General features: G+C 38.1%; 1 protein-coding gene and 1 pseudogene across 5 annotated transcripts in view; both read right to left on the bottom strand.

The window, feature by feature from the left end:
* The window catches only part of LOC147003552 (sulfotransferase 2A2-like), a 53557-nt gene that overhangs the window by 24626 nt on the left and 6131 nt on the right, over positions 1–22800 (bottom strand). For all 5 annotated transcript variants that reach the window (XM_085842202.1, XM_085842201.1, XM_085842205.1 and 2 more), the window contains exon 4: positions 11594–11688. In XM_085842202.1, the coding sequence (XP_085698328.1) occupies positions 11594–11688 (95 nt within the window). The remainder of the gene's footprint in view (positions 1–11593; positions 11689–22800) is intronic.
* On the bottom strand, positions 13843–20190 carry LOC147003553 (histone acetyltransferase KAT6B pseudogene; annotated as a pseudogene).

The raw sequence follows: 22800 nt of genomic DNA, 5'->3' as shown, positions 1-22800 counted from the left end.
ATAATAGAAAGCCAACATTCACGTGGAATCTGAATAACACTCTTCTCAATGATAACTTTGGCAAGGAAGGAATAAAGAAAGAAATTAAGGACTTTTTAGAGTTCAATGAAAATGAAGCCACAATATACCCAAACTTATGGGACACAATGAAAGCATTTCTAAGAGGAAAACTCATAGCTCTGAGTGCCTCCAAAAAGAAACTAGAGAGAGCACACATTAGCAGCTTGACAACACACCTAAAAGCACTAGAACAAAAGGAAGCAAATTCACCCAAGAGGAGTAGACAGCAGGAAATAATCAAACTCAGGGGGGAAATCAACCAAGTGGAAACAAGAAGAACTATCCAAAGAATCAACCAATCAAGGAGCTGGTTCTTTGAGAAAATCAACAAGATAGATAAACCCTTAGCCAGACTCACTAGAGGGCACAGGGAAAGCATTCTAATTAACAAAATCAGAAATGAAAAAGGAGACATAACAACAGATCCTGAAGACATCCAAAACACCATCAGATCCTTCTACCAAAGGCTATACTCAACCAAACTGGAGAACCTGGATGAAATGGAGAAGTTCCTAAACAGATACCAGGTACCAAAGTTGAATCAAGATCAGGTTAATGATCTAAACAGTCATATATCCCCCAAAGAAATAGAAGCAGTCATTAATAGTCTCCCAACCAAAAAAAGCCCAGGACCAGATGGGTTTAGTGCAGAGTTCTATCAGACCTTCAAAGAAGATCTAATTGCAGTTCTTCACAAACTATTCCAGAAAATAGAAACAGAAGGTACTCTACCCAACTCATTCTATGAAGCCACAATTACTCTGATACCTAAACCACAAAAAGATCCAACAAAGATAGAAAACTTCAGACCAATATCCCTTATGAATATTGATGCAAAAATCCTCAATAAAGTTCTTGCTAACCGAATCCAAGAACATATCAAAACAATCATCCATCCTGAACAAGTAGGTTTCATCCCAGGGATGCAGGGATGGTTCAATATACGGAAACCCATCAATGTAATCCAGTATATAAACAAACTTAAAGACAAAAAACACATGGTCATCTGGTTAGATGCGGAAAAACATTTGACAAGATCCAACACCCATTCATGATAAAAGTCTTGGAAAGATCTGGAATTCAAGGCCCATACCTAAACATGATAAAAAGCAATCTACAGCAAACCAGTAGCCAACATCAAGGTAAATGGTGAGAAGCTTGAAGCAATCCCTCTAAAATCAGGGACTAGACAAGGCTGTCCACTTTCTCCATACCTATTCAACATTGTACTTGAAGTCCTAGCCAGAGCAATTCGACAACAAAAGGAGATCAAAGGGATACAAATTGGAAAAGATGAAGTCAAAATATCACTTTTTGCAGATGATATGATAGTATATAAAAGTGACCCTAAAAATTCCACCAGAGAACTCCTAAGCCTGATAAACAGCTTCGGTGAAGTAGCTGGATATAAAATTAACTCAAACAAATCAATGGCCTTTCTCTACACAAAGAATAAACAGGCTGAGAAAGAAATTAGGGAAACAACACCCTTCTCAATAGTCACAAATAATATAAAATATCTTGGCGTGACTCTAACTAAGGAAGTGAAAGATCTGTATAATAAAAACTTCAAGTCTCTGAAGAAAGAAATTATAGAAGATCTCAGAAGATGGAAAGATCTCCCATGCTCATGGATTGGCAGGATCAACATTGTAAAAATGGCTATCTTGCCAAAAGCAATCTACAGATTCAATGCAATCCCCATCAAAATTCCAACTCAATTCTTCAACGAATTAGAAAGTGCAATCTGCAAATTCATCTGGAATAACAACAAACCTAGGATAGCAAAATCTCTTCTGAAGGATAAAAGAACCTCTGGTGGAATCACCATGCCGGACCTAAAGCTTTACTACAGAGCAATTGTGATAAAAACTGCGTGGTACTGGTATAGTGACAGACAAATGGACCAATGGAATAGAATTGAAGACCCAGAAATGAAGCCACACACCTATGGTCACTTGATCTTCGACAAGGGAGCTAAAACCATCCAGTGGAAGAAAGACAGCATTTTCAACAAATGGTGCTGGCACACCTGGTTGTTAACATGTAGAAGAATGCGAATCGATCCATTCCTATCTCCTTGTACTAAGGTCAAGTCTAAGTGGATCAAGGAACTTCACATAAAACCAGAGACACTGAAACTTATAGAGGAGGAAGTGGGGAAAAGCCTTGAAGATATGGGCACAGGGGAAAAATTCTTGAATAGAACAGCAATGGCTTGTGCTGTAAGATCGAGAATTGACAAGTGGGACCTCATGAAACTGCAAAGCTTCTGCAAGGTAAAAGATACCATCAATAAGACAAAAAAACCACCCACAGATTGGGAAAGGATCTTTACCTACCCTAAATCAGATAAGGGACTAATATTCAATATATATAAAGAACTCAAGAAGGTGGACTCCAGAAAGGCAAATAACCCCATTAAAAAATGGGGCTCAGAACTGAACAAAGAATTCTCACCTGAGGAATACCAAATAGCAGAGAGGCACCTGAAAAAAATGTTCAACATCCTTAATCATCAGGGAAATGCAAATCAAAACAACCCTGACTTTCCACCTCACCCCAGTCAGAATGGCTAAGATCAAAAATTCAGGTGACAGCAGATGCTGGCGAGGATGTGGACAAAGAGGAACACTTCTCCATTGTTGGTGGGATTGCAACAATACAACCGATACATATGCACCTTTCTGGAAATCAGTCTGGCGGTTCCTCAGAAAATTGGACATAGTACTACCGGAGGATCCAGCAATACCACTCCTGGGCATATATCCAGAAGATGTCCCAACCGGTAAGAAGGACACATGCTCCACTATGTTCATCGCAGCCCAATTTATAATAGCCAGAAGCTGGAAAGAACCCTGATGCCCCTCAACATAGGAATGGATACAGAAATCATGGTACATTTACACAATGGAGTACTACTCAGCTATTAAAAAGAATGAATTTATGAAATTCCTAGGCAAATGGATGGACCTGGAGGGCATCATCTTGAGTGAGGTAACACAATCACAAAATAATTCACACAATATGTATTCACTGATAAGTGGATATTAGCCCAAAACTTAGGATACCAAAGATATAAGATACAATTTGCTAAATGCATGAAACTCAAGAAGAATGAAGACCAAAGTGTGGACAATATACCCCTTCTTAGAATTGGGAACAAAACACCCATGGAAGGAGTTTCAGAGACAAAGTTTCGAGCTGTGATATAAAGATGGACCATCTAGAGACTGCCATATCCAGGGATCCATCCCATAATCAGCTTCCAAACGCTGACACCGTTTCATACACTAGCAAGATTTTGCTGAAAGGACCCAAATATAGCTGTCTCTGAGACTATGCCAGGGCCTAGCAAACACAGGAGTGGATGCTCACAGTCAGCTATTGGATGTATCACAGGGCTCCCAATGGAGAAGCTAGAGAAAGTACCCAAGGAGCTAACGGGATCTGCAACCCTATAGTTGGAACAACATGATGAACTAACCAGTACCCCGGAGCTCTTGTCTCTAGCTGCATATGTATCGAAAGATGGCCTAGTCGGCCATCACTGGAAAGAGAGGCCCATTGGACTTGCAAACTTTATATGCCCCAATATAGGGGAATGCCAGGGCTAAAAGAATGGGAATGGGTGGGTAGGGAAGTTGGGGGCGGTATGGGGGACTTTTGGGATAGCATTGGAAATGTAATTGAGGAAAATATGTAATAAAAATATTAAAAATTAAAAAAAAGAAGTCGCATGATATGTAATCACTGATAAGTGGATATTAACCCAGAAACTTAGTATACCCAAGATACAAGATATAATTTGCAAAACACATTAAACTCAAGAAGAACAAAGATGAAAGTGTAGACCCTTTGCTCCTTCTTAGAATTGGGAACAAAACACCCATGGAAGGAGTTACAGAGACAAAGATTGGAGCTAAGATGAAAGGATGGACCATCTAGAGACTGCCAGACCCGGGGATCCATCCTATTATCAACCCCAAACACTGACACCATTACACACACTAGCAAGATTTTGCTGAAAGGACCCTGATATAGATATCTCTTGTGAGAATATACCATGGCCTAGCAAACACAGAAGTGGATGCTCACAGTCAGTTCTTTGATGGATCACAGGGCCCCCAGTGGAGGAGCTAGAGAAATTACCCAAGGAGCTAAAAGGATCTGCAACCCTCTATGTGGAACAACAGTATGAACTAACCATTCTGCATTCTGGAGCGTCCCCCCCCCAACTCCTATTTTCAGAGGATGCCTGTTTCCATTCTTTCTTCTGGGCATCAGAGTTTCAGTCCTTTTCCTTCACCCAGTACTGTATCAGGTTCACCTCTCCGTCCCAGTCCCCCCATACACTTTCCCTCCCAGGTTCCTCCCTCCTGCTTCCTGAGAGATAACACTATGAGGTCAAATTTATTTTTGAATAGTTTCAACTTTCAATTTTTGTCTGGTTGCACTTTTACTTTTTTAAATATATATTTTTCTCCATCTCTTGAGGGAAGTAGGTTGGCTGACAACAGATCTTCGATCTTCGGCTTTCTCTCTGTTTTTCTAGATCCCATGACCAATTTGCATCTTTTTTGTTGTTGTTGTTCATGTTTTTTTTTCTCTCAAGACAGGGTTAATCTGTGTAGCCCTGGCTGCCTTTGAACTCACTCTGTAGACCAGGCTGGCCTCAAATTCAGGAATTTGCCTGCCCCTGCCTCCGAAGTGCTGACATTAAAGGTATGCTCCACCATGCCTGGCCTCCAATTCTCATCCTTAGCTATGCAGCAGAAAGTTTTTGGCATCATTTCCCTTTTCTAATGGATCCAAAGGTCTCTCCCTTCTTAAATTGCTCCCTCAAATCATTCGGGAACTCACAAACTACTCTGGCCAGGGAAAGAGGTAGGCGTTTAGTAGATAGATTTTTAGTTTCCCCTACTTGTCTCATAGTCCAACCATCCAGACTCATACTTCTCTGCAGCAGAACACCAAACTTTGGGGGGTGAATTGCTATGCCCCAACTCCAGAGTGCACACCAAGGAAGCCACAGAACATTATGACAAAGGAAGCAATTAGGTTACACCTTCAGATCTTCATCTCTCCCTCCATTCTTCAAATTCAATCCCTAAGTCTCATCCCCTCCTGTTTACCAATCCTGTTTACCAAACTTCCTGCTGTGGTCTCTTCTCAACATATGGCTCTCTTCCCTGGAGATTGTCTAAGCAGTTCCTAGTGGAACACCCTGCTTTCCTCCCTCTTTAGAAGTCCCTCTGCCATGTCCAACCCATCCCATTCCTAACTCTCAGATCTCCCAACCCATAAACTCATCTTACCTGGTAGCCCAATGTAGTTCCTGCAGGGTATGTAGGGCCACCTCAAACTCATAATAACCAAAGTGAAACAGAAGCCAGATAACAAAACTCCCATACAATAATGACAAGACCAGATATCAGCCCCTAGAATTATTATCTTCCTAATCTAGTATGCCTAAGTGCCAGTATCAAAATACAATCAATAACAACCAGGGCAATATATCTTCACTAGGCTCCAGCAATCATAACACAGCAGGTCCTGAATATTTTACCATAGCTGATGCACAAGAAAAAATCCTTTAAACAACTTGAATATGATAGTGGTCTTTTAAAAGGAAATGAATATATCTTTTAAAGAATTCTATGGAACCACAAAGAAATCGTGGAAAGTATTGTATTAAACTGATTTACACCAGAGTAGAAATAGAATCAATTCAAAAAATCCAAATTGAAGGAAGTCTCAAAATGAAAATTTTAGGAACTCAAACAGGTATCTTAGTGGCAATTTTCACTAACAAGTACAATATACTGAGACCTTCAGTTATTGAAGATATGATAGAAGAAATAAATATATTAAAGAACTTATTAAATATAAAATACTACTGGCACATAATATCCAGAAAATCTAGGTCATTACTATGAAAAGACCAGATCTATGAACAATAGGAATACAAGAAGAAAAGGAAACCCATGTTAAAGAAACAGAAAATATTTTTAAGAAAATCATAAAAAAAAAATACTGTGAAGAAAGTAGATCATACCAGGTAAGAAAGTCTGCTGAGCACATAATAATCAAACCATTAAGTGTACAGAACAAATTATAAAAGGATATGCAAGGGCTAGGATGGGGGTAGTCAAGTAGGAAAGGACAAAGGAAAGGGGGTTGTGGAAGGGAGTACAGGGAGAGACAGGTAAAATTAAGAGTTGTTTGAGAAAGGTATTGAAACCCAGTACAGTGGAAACTTCCTAAAATCTATGCACATGTGAAGGTAAATCAAAGTGAAATCCCCAAATAATGCCCATGTCATGTCAGGAAGGAAAAAGAATGAAAAATTCCATTACTAGAATTGGGTCACAATTAATTGAGTTGTTGGTCAAATGGACCCCATGGGACTTCCGCTAAAAAAACAAAAACAAAAACAAAAACAAAACCACCACACTTTTACTAGGAGTATAAATTGCCCTCTATAGATTGACAGCAAGCCCCATATTGCTATAGACTACACCAATACAAAATACTGAATGTGAAAATGTCAAGATTGTCCCTACAGAGAACCTTCACTCTCACATCCTAGTGTCTTAATATAGAAAGGCACTGTGCATGCTCCACAAGGAGAAATATATATACAATACTAGACACAAATGTTTCTATCTATAGTGGGTACTTACTACTTTTGAGACAAGTTAGATAACTAGTGGCTCAAAACTTATAGGAATAAGGAAAAAAGAACTGATTTGACTTAGGTCCTATTGCATGAGATGGAGCTCATATGCTAAACTGTTTGGTGACCAAGGACCTGAGACCAAATAATGTTCTTAAAATGGAAAAAGAAAAAAATACTCTCAAAATGAGTCCTAATGATATTCTGATATATGCATATAACAGTGCCTTCTTTACACATTATTAGTGAAACTTCCTCTTGTAGTAGATGGAGACAAATATAGGATCTTACAGCCATACATTATAGAGAGTGATACATCATAAATGGATATCTCCATCAAATCCCTCTTTCCAGATCTCAGAGAACCCAGAATAAGTATAAGAATGAAAGGGGAGGGGAGGGGGAGAGGGAGAGGGGGAGGAGGAAGAAGAAGAAGAAGAAGAAGAAGAAGAAGAAGAAGAAGAAGAAGAAGAAGAAGAAGAAGAAGAAGAAGAAGAAGAAGCAACAGTAGCAGCAGCAGCAGAAGAAGCTGTAAGACTGTAAAAGAAAGAGAAAATCGAGTGCACCAAGAAATATGAACTCTTAGAGACTGAAGCAGCATGGACAGACCTTGGATGGTTCTTTCCCACATACACCGTGTCTATAACATTGCCAAAAATTAAGTGTTTTCATGAGAATCCTGAGGGAGTAAAGGAGTGGGTTTCTGATCCTCATGCTTTCAATAAGATTCTTTTACTTTTTTTGGTTTGACTTGTCTCACTTCAATGTTATAGTTTACACTTTATCACACATCATTTGGCTTACACTTACACAGCATTTTTCACCATTGGAGGAATTCAGTCACTGGATGGGACAGTCACTGGATTCTGCTCCAAACTTTGTCTATGTATCACTTCCCATGAGTGTTTTGATCCCCCTTCTAGGAAGGACTGAAGCATCCATACTTTGGTCTTTCTTCTTCTTGTGCTTCATATTGTCTGTGATTTGTGTCTTGGGTATTCAGTACTTCAGGGCTAATATGCAGGTATCAGTGAGGACATGCCATGTGTGTTCTTTTGTGAGTGGGTTACCTTACTCAGGCAACCAGTTTTCTAAAAGAACTAAAAGAGGGCAACTCTCACAAGAGGCTGGGCTCTCCATCTTCAATCAATGACTAAGAAAGTGCCTTGCAGATTTGCCTACAGCCTGATATTATGGAAGCATTTTCATAATTAAAGTTCTGTCCTCTGAATAGATGCCCATGAACATACAGGAAGCCTACAGAAATCCAAATAGACTGGACCAGAAATGAAATTTTTCCAGTCCCATAATAATCAAAACACCAAATGAACTAAACAATGAAAGAATATTAAAAGCATTAAGGAAAAAGTCAAGTAACTTATAACGGGATGCCTATCAGAATTGCACAAGATTTCTCACCAGAAAATATGAAAGCTTGAAGATCCTGCGTAGATCTCCTACAGACCCTAAGAAAACACAAATCCCAGCACTGACTACTATACTCAGCAAAATTCTCAATTACTATAGATGGATAAAACAAGATATTCTATGACAAGGCCAAATTTACACAAATCTTTCCACAAATCCAGCTATACAAGGAATCATAGATGCAAAACACACACAGAAGGAGGGAAACTACACCCTAGAAAAAGCCAGAAAGTAATCGTTCAACACTTATCCTTAATATCTTTTAACATCAATGGACTTAATTCCCAATAAATGATATAGACTAATAGACTAAATATGCAAACAGGACCCAGCACTTTGTTGCATACAGAAAACACACCTCAGTGACACAGATAGACACTACCTCAGAATAAAATGTTGGAAACAAATTTCCAAGCAGATTATCCTAAGAAACAAGCTAGAGTAGCCATTCTAATATTGGATAAAACCAAATATCAACCAAAAGTTATCAAAAAAATAAGGAAGGAAACTTCATACTGGTCAAAGGAAAAAAGTCTATCAAGATGAACTCTCAATTCTGAACATCTATGCTCCAAATGGAAGGGCAGCCACATTCATAAAAGAAACTTTGCAAAGCCCAAAACATATATTGTATCCCACACAATGATAGTGGGAGACTTCAACACCCCACTCTCAGCAATAGACAGATCACAAAAACAGGAACTAAACAAGAACACAGTGAAACTAATAGAAGTTATGAACTAAATGGATCTAACAGGTATTTATAGAACATTTCTTCCTAAAGCAAAATAATATGCCTTCATCTCAGGATCTCATGATATCTTCTCCAAAACTGACCATATATAATTGGTCACAAAACAGGACTCAACAGATACAAGATAGAAAAAATTCCCATGTATCCTATCAGATCACCATGGATTAAGGCTGCAATTCAATACCAAGAAAAAAAAAAAGAAAGGAAAGCACACATACACATGAAAGTTGAACAACACTCTACTCAATGATAACTTGGTCAAGGAAGAAATAAAGAAAGAAATGAAAGAAATTTTAGAATTTAATAAAAATGAAATCACATCATACCTAAATTCATAAGACTCAATGAAAGCAGTCCTAAGAGGAAATCTCCTAGCTCTGAGTGCCTCCAAAAAGAAACTGGAGAAAGTTTACACTAGATGCTTGACAGCATAACTAAAATCTCTAGAACAAAAAGGAACAAATATACACAAGAGGATTAGACAACAGGAAATAATCAAACTCAGGGCTGAAATCAACCAAGTGGAAACAAAAAGAACTATATAAAGAATCAACAAAACCAGCAGCTGATTCTTTGAGAAAATCAACAAGATTAAGATAGGCCTCTAGCCAGACTAATCAGAGGGCAAAGAGACAGTATCCAAATTAAGAAGATCAGAAATGAAAAGGGAGATATAACAACAGAAAATGAGGAAATTAAAAAAAAAATCAAATGTTACTACTAAAGATTATATGCAACAAAACTGGAAAATCTAGATGAAATGGACAATTTTCTAGACAGATACCAGATCCCAAAGTTATAACAGGATCAGTTAAACCATGTAAACAGTCCCATAACCCCTAAAGAATTAGAAGCAGTCAATAAAATTCTGCCAGCCAAAAAAAATCCCAGGACCAGATGGGTTTAGTGGAGAATTCTATCAGACTTTCAAGGAAGACCTAATACAAGTACTCTTCAAATTATTCCACAACATAGAAAGAGAAGGAACACTAATTCATTCTATGAAGCCACAGGTACACTGTGTATTTTCTCTTGACGATGGATCTGTTTCTGTCTAATCAGGAACTTGTCACAATTTCCTTTCATAGAGGATTTCATTACAGATTTTTTTCTACTTCTATCATGTTTAAAGTTCCAAATATATTTCAAAAAGTGACTGAGTGTATATTACTTTTAACTTCCAAAGATATCATACAAATTCAAGAGGCTTTTAACTATAATAAATTACTGTAAATTTTTTGATTCATTTAAAAATGTTAATGTTCACTAATAAGTGGATGGTAACCAAAAAAAAAAAATGCGTACAGGTACCAAATATACAGTTCACAGAACTACAAAAAGGCCAACAAATTGAAGTGCCCAAGTGAGGATGCCTCAGTCCCACTTGGGAGGGAGAAGAAAGCATTCACAACTGGGAAGGGAGGAGAAATCTCAGAGGGAAATGGAATGGGGGAGTGAGGTGGAACAGGGTTCCTGATCTGTTATTGGGTAAAGAGAAAGGACTGAAACTCTGATGGCCAGCAGAAAGACTGGAAACAGGCATCCGCTGGAACTAGGAGGTTGGGGGGACCCTGCAGAATACACTGGAGACTTGGGAGGTGTGAGCCTCTTAGGACTCAAAGGGAAGGAACTTAGATGATAATGCCAGTCATTAGTGAGAGGGAACTCATAGAGCCTACCTCCATCAGTAAGACAGAGCATCAAATGAGGGAGAGTGGGCCCATCCCACAGTCATAACTATAACCCATAATTGCTCCCTTATGACAGAATTACCGATGGAAATGGAGAGGAACCTGAGGAAAAGAAGGTCCAGCAACAGACCCAAAGTGGGCTCCAACTCAAGTGGAGTTCCCAAGGCCTGACACTATTATTGAGGCTATTGAGTGCTCACAAAAAGGGACTTAGCATGACCTCACTCCAGAAGAACCAACAAGCAACTGAAAGAGTAAGATGAAGATATTTGCACCCACCAATGGACAGAAGCAGCTGTCCCCTGTTGTTGAATTAGGGACAGCTGAAAGAAGCTGAGGAGTAGGGCTACCCTTAGGAGGACCAGCAGTCTCAATTAATCTGGGCCCCTGAGATATCTCAAACACTGGACCACAAAGAAAGAAGCATAAACCAGCTGATATAAGGCCCCCAACACTCATACAGTAGAGGACTTCCAGGCTTGTGTTCATTCAGAAATGATGCACTTAACTCTCAAGAGACTGGAGGCCCTAGGGTATTTTCCGGTCAGGTTGCGTGGGCGTGGAGAAACATGCAGTGGATAGGAGGTATGGGATGTTGGAAGTGTAGGATGATGGATGGGAAGGGGGATAAAATATGGAGTGTAAAAAATAAATTAATTCTTTAATTATAAAAAATTAGGAAAATAAAGTAAAAATGCTAATACTGAGTTACATATTTTAAAATATATTTTATTAGCTTAATAAAAATATACAATTCCAAAATTTCAACTGTGACATTTAAAAGAAAATAAAACAGGAGCAAAAATACATAATAAATGAATAAATAAATAAATAAATAAATAAATAAATAAATAAATAAAGTTCACTTCTTTCAGGTGATATTTTTTATAAAAGTCAAAACAAACAAACCAATCACAGTTCTCAGTAATGTTCCTCAATAATAGGTTCTTGTTCGTAAATGAGTGATAACTGTAAGCTCACCGTTTTCATGTCTTCATAGTATAGTACCAAGATGTTGTCCCATTCTCTCATGGATAGCCAGCCACGGACATGCTCAAACCATGATCCATATATGACTGTGTGCAGGGAGAAATAGAGTGTCAATTACAAAGCACTAACACAGGGTCTGCTTGACTGTCTTCATTTTCTGAAAGCAGCAGCAGAAAGCTTCACTAAGAAAAATGTAAGTAGTCTGTATTTATAGCATTAAACATGATGTTTGAGGTTAATACACAAATAGAGAACTGATGAAATCAAGTTCATTATCAAACTCATTACCACACAGATTTACCATTGATGCCATGAGATATTCTACTGCCAAGGTGCAAGGACAGAGGTGTGTGCTGGGGGAAATCTATCACACCAATACAGCAATCCAGAGGTGATTTCTGTAAGTACCAGCCTCCTGCTGAGGTATATGAAGTCAACAGAAATATTTGATAACAGAGATGGGAGAACAGTATTTTATATGGTGTTGGAAAGAAAGATTCCCATCAGTACAGCAACCTACTGGCAGAAATCTAATAGATGTATAAATCAAAGCTATATGACATCATTAATAATCACATCAACAAAATTAGTAAAGGGGATAAGGCACCTTTGTGTGTGTGTTTTTGTTTCTCTCTCTCTCTCTCTCTCTCTCTCTCTCTCTCTCTCTCTCTCTCTCTCTCTCTCTCTCTGTGTGTGTGTGTGTGTTTGTAAGGGAGAGACCTTGTGTGTGTTTGTAAGGGAGTAGTAAGCACTAAAATTGGCTTCTATATTAAACCTTTTGCTCCAATGTTCAGGGATCATTTTGGATGTGGATGTGCAATATTATAGAGGCAGAGGTGGTGGATGACTTCACTAAAACAGTGTTTTCTGAGCACTTCACTGCAGTTGGACACATGAACCCAGCAGTTGTGACAGTATGTGCAAGACCTGTGTAAGCTTAAGCCAGACAGAGTCCCGGCATGGAGCAAGAGGTTGGTCATGATGTGCCAAGTATGAGGAACTACTAGTGATTGATAACTTCCTGAAGAAAGTCAGTTTATTTATGAGTGTTTATTCAACTACAGTGAATATTCATACACCCAAAAATGTATAGGCAGAATTAATTGGAATGGATGGTTTTAAAAAGCAATAGGACTGGAGAGATGGCTCAGGATTTTGGAACACTTGCTGCTCCCACAGAAGATGTTGGTTCAGTTTCCAGTACCAACATGGTAACTCACTATTTTCTGTAACTTCAGTTCTAGAAGACAATTTATACTTTTGGCCACTATGGGAAATGCTCTCATTTTGATCCACATACATACATGCAGATAAAAGGCACCTAGACATAAAAAACCTAAATCTTAAAAAGATAATATACAAAGTTGGGTGCTTATGGAATTAGAGCAGTATACCGGAGGAATCAGGAAAGGGAATGAATGTGATAAAAACGCATTGTATGGAGTTATCAAACAGTTAAAAGATATATTTAAAGACATTTTATACAATGATCACAGATATAGTGAGTTTACTCAAAGAACATTAGTTTTGTAGCCTGTTAGAAAGAAGATCAATGAAAAGAATACCTCAATTTAGAACTGTAAACATGGGGATTCAGAGAGAATAGTAAGCCCTAGAAAGTTGAAGTTAATGAAGTCATTAATAAAGATTTATTTTATTTTTTAGTTTTATATATGCCTATGTGATGTTTGTGAGATTGCATGTCTGTGTGGTTATATTTGCAAAGGAGAGAGGAGGATGTCAGTTACTCTGAATCTGGAGTTATAGGAAATCATGACCTACGCAGGGGTGTGAGTGTGGGGAACCAAACTCTAGTCCTCTAAAAATGCAGCCAGTACTATAGATCACTGAGCCTTCTCTCCGGCTCCTAATGGTATCACTTTTAAAAGAAAGATATGAGCAACTTTATTGAACAAGGAAAAGTAGAAATTAACACAAATTCAAAATTTTAAATGAAATGAATAGATTTACAAAGGGGAATGAAGGGATTGTTTTATGGCTTAAGGTATAAAAGTGTTTATCATATAAGCCTTATGAGGAGATCTCATTTTCTGTAACCTGAATAAATTAGAAGGAAATAATTGACTCCACAAAGTTGCCCTCAAGTCATCACTGATGTTCTGTGACATGTGTGTATCCACACAGACACTATGCACACATACAACCCAGATAATAATAAAGAAAGTATCATTAAAGGAAAAAAGAAATAGGAAACTGGATTCAATCTATAAATACCCCAGAAGACAGACTTAATGAGAAATAATGTAGATACCATTGGCATGTGTGTATGCATTTAAACATTGTCCTAATTGTTAATTGATGATATAGAAGGATAATGTATATTTTGGGCAGCACCATTCCTTACTTAGTGGGATCATGAGAAGGATAAATGGAGGAAAAATCTAAATGAAGGCCAAAAAGCCATGGCCTATACATTTATTCTTGTTCATGACTGTGTAAACAAAGAAAGTAAATAAAAATCAGTGAGAGATCTGCTAAGCCAAATATAAAGGTAGGCATCTCAGAAAAAGAGACTCATTAACAATTCTAAAGGGAAGGAAGTCTGGAAATCAGTATTTCAAGTTCTAAAAGTTAACTATTTACATGTCAGAGTAGTATATCTAGCATGGCTACTTGTCATAACTGATGGAGAAATTTAAAAAAATATATTTTTTCCAATTTTCTCCTCCTCCTCCTTCTTCCTCTTCCTATTCTTCTCATACAGATTCAGCTTGAACCCCATCTTCCTCTCCTTGCTTTGCTTCCACTTGGAGAGCCCTTGCTTCTCTCCATTTAGTCACACTTGTCTGCACTTTAGAGGCTCAGGATTGTCTTTGCTGCCTTCTTTCAAGTGTTTTGCATCATTATCTACATCTTTTCTACAAAGGGCAGTGTTTTTGAAGAAATGATTGTCTTTTCCTTCCTCTTCCTCTGTCTGCCTTTTCTTCCCTGGCTGATGTTGGAATGCTTTCGTCAGAACTGGCTTCCTGTCCCCCTCCTCCACTGGGATCCCACAGGTAGGCTCCAGCTGCAGCATTTGTCTCTCCTCATCTGAGTTGTCAAAGGGCTCATTTAGCACTTCTGTCCTCTTGGAAATGGTCTCAGTGGTTACACTGCTGTTGATCCTCCTGCATTTATGACCTCTTTTCTTCTTTACTACAAAAGTCCTCTTTCTTTTAATGGAAACTGACTGTGGCTTAGTCAACCGTGTGGGAGCTGTCTGAATGCTCTTCTCCTCTTACTCATCTTCTTCCTCTTCCTAGTCATCTTCTACCTCCTCTTCCTCTTCCTCACTGCTCTCTTTGGACAGCTCTAACAACTGTCCTCTCTCCCCGGCCACTGGTCGCCTCTCTGGAGAATGCAGGTATTTATTCTTTTTATTGTACTTTTGCAGACGATTGCCTACTGGTATCTCTAGACAACAGGATCCTTTTCTCCTTCTTCTCCCAGAAGCTGGCTTATCCATTAGTCGTTCAGCCTCCTTTCAGTTTCTCCCTCTTCCACAGAAACCACAGCATTAGAAATTAAAATTGGACTCCATCTTAGATTCTCTGGATCAAGTACATTTGGTCAGGAACAGTTCTTCAGCTTTTCCATGTGGCTCAATATCAACTTTTCCCTTCTAATGATGAGAAACCTTCCATCTCTCCATCAATCATATGGAGGTGCTGCATAGTGGTGGCAATGACATGTGGGCACATACCTGTGGCTCTGCTAATGACCTTGATGCTGATGTGCATCTCGTGGTGGTGGTAGAGGTATTCCAAGATGACACTTTTCCAGTAGGCCAGGTAGGAGAGCCAGCCCAGGTTAGAGAGTGGCTTTTCGGGAGACCCTGCTTGGCCTTCTCTTCGAGAAAGCAAATAGCTGAAATCAAGGAGAAAGCATCCAAATCCCTGCCTTTGGTGCTGGGGCATGATTATTATGCAGGCCACATTATACATTTGCTGGCAGAGATTTTCCTTGGAGAAGTATCCAACCACATGACAGCCTTTTTCATCATTTTTTGTAAGGACATTAAAAAGGAATGGCTCAACATCATAATACAATGTGGTCCAGGAATAGCTTGGCTAACAAGCAAATGTTTTGGCAATACATATTACTCATATTCCCATCAACCTCAAATACTGAATGGCCTTTTGTTCAGTAAATCTCATTTGCTGGAGGACGAAACCATCCACACTTCTTTGAGTGTCTTAGCAAAATATTTTCACTCTTCATATATTTAAGACAGAATTCACACAGGTAAAATTTTGGTAATCTTGCATATTCCAGTGGGTAAGGCAAGGAATACCAGGTTTGGATTTCATATTTTCTGAACTCTATTACTGAGGGGTAGTGACCACAGTCTTCCACTCCACTTTCACACTCTATTTTCCCCCAAGACAGTCCTGGGCCTGCTTAAAAATTTCCAGATCCTCTTCAGTCGGGATATCCTTGTTTCCCATCAGACTTACTTCTGTACTTTCTTTTTTGATGCTTATTTTAATTTTAGTATCAGGTGACCCCATTCCTGTGAATGCACTCATGGACACTTCATCACTGGTTACAGACCTTTTATCACTCTGTAAAGTGGTGGGTCACAACACTCCGTATGGTATCCTCTATCACAGGAATAACAAAAAGAGCATATTATCTGCATTTGTGCCCTGGACTTGACATGTGCTGCATGTCCCACACTCAATGCACTGCCACCTCAAGGCCTTCACATTTGTGGTTAATTCAGGACAAAACTTCAGACAGGATGGGTATCCACTGTTGCCACAATCAGCACAAGAAACAAGTTCTTCTGGTTTCTTTTCACAATTTGACTCTTTAGTCCTCAAACAGAAGCTACATATTGGAATGGGATCAGCACAGGGTATCTTAGTTAGGATTTTACTGCTGTGAACAGAAACCATGACTAAGGCAACTCCTATAAGAAGAGCATTTAATTGGGGCTGGCTCACAGGTTCAGAGGTTCAGTCCATTATCATCAAGGCAGGAATATGGAAGTATTTATGTAAGCATGGTGCAGGAAGAATTGAGAATTCCTCACCTTCAACTCAAAATGGACTTTCAAACTAAAGTTCTCAAAAAAGATAAGGAGGGACACTTCTTATTCATCAAAGGTAAAATTTACAAGATGAACTCTAAATTATAAACATCTATGCTCCAAATGCAAGGGCATCCACATTCATTAAAGAAACTTAGCTAAAACTCAAAGCACACATTATAACTTTCACAATAATAGTGGGACACTTCAACACCCCACTCTCATCAATGGACAGATCCTGAAAACAGAAACTAAATAGAGACACAGTGAAATTAACAGAAGCTATGAAACAAATGTATTTACCTGCTATCTATACACACTTCATCCAAAAATAAAAGGATATACCTTCTTTTCAACATGTCATGCTACCTTCTCCAAAATTGACCATATAATCAGTCACAAAACAGGCCTAAGCAGATACAAAAAATATAGAATGAATTCCATATACTCTATCATATCTCCATGGACTAAGGCTGATCTTCAGTATCAACATAAATAATAGAAAACCCACATACACATGGAAGCTGAAGAACACTCTATGTGATGATAACTTGGTCAAGGGAGAAATAACGGAAGAAATTAAAGACTATTTAGATTTTAATGAAAATGAAGCCACAACATACCCAAACTTATAGGACACATTGAAAGCAGTCCTACAAGGAAAAGTCATAGCTCTGAGTTTCTCCAAAAAGAAGCTGAAATGAGCATACACTAGCAGCTCAACTGCATACCTAAAAGCTATAGAAATAAAGGAAGCAAAATCACCCAAGATTAGTGAGTGGAAGGAAATAATCAAACTTATGGCTGAAATCAACCAAGTGGAAACAAAAAGAACTATACAAAGAATTATCCAAATCAAGAGCTGGTTCTTTGAGAAAATCAACAGGATACATAAACCCTTAGCTAGACTAATTATAGGCACAGGGAAAGTATCCTAATTAACAAAATCAGAAATAAAAAGGGATATATAACAACAGAATCTGAGGCAACCCAAAAAATCCTCAGATCCTACAACAAAAGTCTATACTCAACAAAACTGGAAATCCTGGATGAAATGGACAATTTCCTAGACAGATGCCAGGTACCAAAGTTAAATCAGGTTCAGATTAATGACCTAAACAATCCCATTTCTCCTAAAGAAATAGAAGCAGTCATCAATAGTCTCCCAAACAAACAAACAAAAAAAGCCCAGGACCAGATGGGTTTAGTGCAGAGTTCTATCAGAACTTTAAAGAAGACCTAATTCCAACTCACCTCAAATTATGCCACAAAATAAAAACAGAAGGTACTCTACCCAGTACATTCTATAAAGCCAGAATTACTTTGATACCCAAAACATATAAAGTCCCAACAAAGAAAGAGAACTTTAGACCAATTTCCCTTATGAATATCCATGCAAAATTAATAAAATTCTAGCAAACCGAATCCAAGAAAACATCATAACCATCATCCTTCATGATAAAGTAGGCTTCATCCCAGGGATGCAAGGATGGTTCAATATACAGAAATCTGTCAACATAATCCCCTATATAAACAAATTAAAAAAAAGATCATCTAATTGAATGCTCAGAAAACATTCGACAAAGTCTAACACCCCTTAATGATAAAAGTCTTGGAAAGATTAGGAATTCAAGGCCCATACCTTAACATACTAAAAGCAATATAGCAAACCAATAGCCACAATCAAACTAAATGTTGAGAAACTGGAAGCAATCCCACTAAAATCAGGTATTAGGCAATGCTGCCCACTCTTTCCCTACCTGTTCAATATAGTACTTGAAGTCTGTCTAGATCAATTAGACAAAAAATGAAGATCAAAGGAATATAAATGGAAAAGAAGGTGTCAAAATATCACTATTTGTAGATGATATGATAGTATATCTAAATGACCCTAAAAATTCCACCAGAGAACTCTTAAACCTGATAAACAACTTCAGTGCAGTAACTGGACATGAAATTAACTCAAACAAATCAGTGGTCTGTCTCTAGACAAAGGATAAACAGGCTGAGAAAAAAAATCGGGAACTAACACCCTTCAAAATAGTCAGAAATAGTATAAAATACCTTGGTGTGTTTTTATCTAAAGAAGTGAAAGATCTGTAGGATAAGAACTTCAAGTCTCTGAAGAAAGAATTCAATGAAAATCACAGAAGATGGAATCATTTCCCATGCTCATGGATTGGCACGCTTAATATAGTGAAAATGGCTATCTTGCCAAAAGCAATCTACAGGTTAAATGCAATCCCCATCAAAATTCCAACTCAATTCTTCACCCAGTTAGAAAGGGCAATTTTCAAATTCATCTGGAATAACAAAAATTTTAGGATAGCCAATACTATTCTCAATAATAAAAGAACCTCTTGTGGAATCACAATCCCTGACTTCATCTTTACTACAAAGCAATTGTGATTAAAAACTGCATGGTACTGGTACAGTGACAGAGAGGTAGATCAATGGAACAGAATTGAAGTCTCAGAGATGAACCCACACAACTATGGTCACTTGATCTTTGACAAGAGAGCAAAAACATCAAGTGGAAAGGAAACAGCATCTACAAAAAATGGTGTTGGCTCAACTGGTGGTTAGCATGTAGAATAATGCTGATTGACCCATTCTTCTCTCATTGCACAAACTTAAGTTTAAGTGGATCAACGAGCTCCACATAAAAGCAGAGACACTGAAATTTATAGAGGAGAAATTGGGGGTGAGCCTTGAAGATATGGGCACTGGAGAAAGATTCTTAACAGAACACCAATGGATTGTGCTGTATTATCAAGAATTAACATATTTGGCCTCATAAAATTGCAAAGCTTCTGTAAGGCAGAGGACACTGTCAATAAAGCCAAAAGGCAACCAATAGATTGGGAAAAGATCTGTACCAATCCTAAAGCAGATAGGGGGCTAATATCCAATATATATAAGGAACTCAAGAAGTTTTACTACCTCTCCTTTCTACTTTCATATTCCTTTTCTTTGTGTGTGCGTGTGTGTGTGTGTGTGTGTGTGTGTGTGTGTATGTGTGTCTGTGTGTGCATGTGTGTGTGTTTGTTACTGGAATATAGGAAAGGAGTCATTTTTATTAACATGGGTACCTTATCAATAGCTAATCTACTTAAAAAATAACCTCTCTCCATCAGAAGCCACTAACATGATATAGAGGCTGGAAAGAGGAAGATCTCATGAGCACTGCTCCTATCTACTAATAATTGCCTATAAATCCTCAAGAAATGGGTAAGGGGTTTGTGACCATCTCCTCTCTCCTTGATAGGATATTGAAGGGATCACCTTTTGGAAGTTTTGAGCAGTAATCAGAGATAATATGAGTCCAAGAGTGCTGTGGCCAAATCATATCTACAAATCAATGTTCCACATCATTCTATCCCATCTTTAGGTTCTTATATCATACCTTCTTCCTTGATGTTTCCTAAATTTATACTATGGGCTATTGATGTCTCATTTATGGTGAGCACTAAAAGGGTACTTATTCTCAGCACTTTGGCTAGTTTTGAGTTTTGGCTAGTCTGAAATTACCATTGCCTATTACAAGAAGCATTTTTACATCAAGGTGATGGTAGAGATATGTTAGCAGAAAATTATGATTATTTAGAAGACAAGTTGATGTTCACATCATATATATTTACCAGAATAACAATGACAGCTTCAACACTATGATCTATTCCCTCCAAAATGTGGATATTTAACATGTTGAATAAACATGATGTGAAATCTTCTCAATGAAAATAAAAAAAAAATGACTGTTTAACCCCAGAACACAATAGCTATTATTAAGCATATGTTGTGAAGATGGTTGAAGTATAGATGACAGTGTCCACAGCTGAGTAAGTGTTAATGACAATCTCCTAATAACATCCTGACTGACACTGTGAGGGCTATTCAGCAGGAAGGCACAGTGCAGCTGACTCCCAGCATTCTTCCTTCATGTCCCATGACAAGCACATAAGGATGTCTGTAGCAATAGTGTCTTACCAACTACTTTTTGATGGGCAGCTGACAACAGTGACAATTGCTCATATTATTTGAATCCTCGGGCATTTTCCAGGCAAAAACTCCTAGGGAGGGATGTCTTCCAACACCAGCAATGGAGCTTTCATTTAACAAGCTATGACTTCTACAGGCAGTTTTTTCTACCTGTATAAGGTATCTTGACTAGTATATTAATGAGCTTCCAAACATGTGAGTTTCCATAAGGCATTTTCATATATTCTTGTTTTGATTAATTATATCCTTCATCTTACAACCCTATCTTTGCATATACCACCCCACTCTTATATTCATTCCTTCACTCTCATATTAAAGTATTTTGGAATGTCTCTTTCTTGTTCTTCTAATGTCTCCTTGCTGATTTCTGTCCTTTATATGCACTTTGATTTAAACACAATAAGAAGTTATATAGGATACTCTTATGACTAACAACAAATACTATTTGTCTATCTGTGCCTAGGTTACCTCATTAAGTATATTTTCCAATTGTATCTACTTTCCAAAGAAACTCAAGTGTTATTTTTATACCTGAATGAAATTTCATTCTGTAGTGTACACACATCACAATTTCATTATCTGTTTTTCAGTTGATGGGCACATAGGCTGAACCTGGCTATTTTGGGTAGAGTTGAAATGAGCACAGATGTTCAACTACTTTTAGTAGTATATATCTACGTATGTAGGAATATATACCTAACTACACAATAGCATATACCTAAGGATGTAGTATTATATATCTAAGTATATAGTAGTGTGCACTTAAGTGTGCTTCTAAGTCTGCAGTATTATATACCTAAGTACTATGCTATGTCAGTGCCTAGCAAATACAGAAGTGGATGCTCACAGTCATTATTGGATGGAACATAGGGCTCCCAATGGAGGAGCTAGTGAAAGTACCCACAGAGCTGAAGGGGTCTGCAGCCCTATAGGTGGAACAACAATATGAAGTAACCAGTATCCCCAGAGCTCATGTCTCTAGCTGCATATGTAGCAGAAGATGGCCTAGTTGGCCATCATTGGGAAGGGAGGCCCCTTCTTCGTGTAAAGTTTATATGTTCTAGTACAGGGGAACACCAGGGCCAAGAAGTGGGAGTGGGTGGGTAGGTGAGCAGGGCTGGGGGAGGGTATAGTGGAGTTTCGGGATAGCATTTGAAATATAATTGAAGAAAATATATGATAAAAATTTAAAAAATACAAAATTTCTAGACAAATGGATGGATCTGGAGGATATCATCTTAGTGAGGTAACCCAATCGCAAAAGAACACACATGATATGAATTCACTGATAAGTGGATATTAGCTCTGAGTCTCAGAATCCTTTTTAGAATGAGGAACAAAATACCCATAGAAGGAGTTAGACAAATTTCGGAGCAGAGGCTGAAGGAATGACCATCCAGAGACTGCCCCAATATGGGATTCATTCCATGAACCATCACCAAACCCACACACTATGACAGATGTCAATAAGAGCTTTGTGAAAAGAGCCTGATATAGTTGTCTCCTGAGAGATCTTCCAGTTCCAGGCAAATACATAAGTGGATGCTCACAGTCATCCATTGGTTGGAGCAGAAGGTCCACAGTGAGGGAGATAATGAAAGTACCCAGGGAGCTGAAAGGGTCTGAAGCCCCATAGGATGAACATTAATATGCACTAAACAATACCCTCAGAATTACTTGGAACTATACCACCAATCAAAGAAAACAGATAGTGGAGATTGTTACTTCTAGCTGTATATGTTGCAGAGGATGGCCTAGTCGGTCATCAATGGGAGGAGAGGCACTTGGGCCTGTAAACGCTCTATGCCCCAGTATAGAGAAATACCAGGACTTGGAATGGGATTCTGTGAGTTGGTGTGCAGGGTGAGCAGGGTGGGTCTATGTGATTTTCAGAGGGGAAACTAGGAAAGGGAATGACATTTGAAATGTACATAAAGAAAATATATCATAAAAGATTAAAAAAAATAGAGGTAGTTGGAAAAAGGAATAAAATCAGCTAGAATGGAAAAAAAGCAAGAATGGTAAGTGGGCTATTATTGAGATCAAAATCCCTGTATACCTGTATGGAAATATCAATAATAAAACACTTATTATACGTGATTAATATATTTTAATAAATATATAAATCAAAACAGTGTATCAAGAATCCCCTACCTCACCTCTG

This window comes from Mus caroli, unplaced genomic scaffold (assembly GCF_978045245.1).
Source record: "Mus caroli unplaced genomic scaffold, Mus_caroli_1 scaffold_8, whole genome shotgun sequence".
NCBI classification, from domain to species: domain Eukaryota; kingdom Metazoa; phylum Chordata; class Mammalia; order Rodentia; family Muridae; genus Mus; species Mus caroli.
The sequence above is the reverse complement of the archived record's forward strand: the minus strand, read 5'-3'. Positions and strand labels throughout refer to the sequence as shown.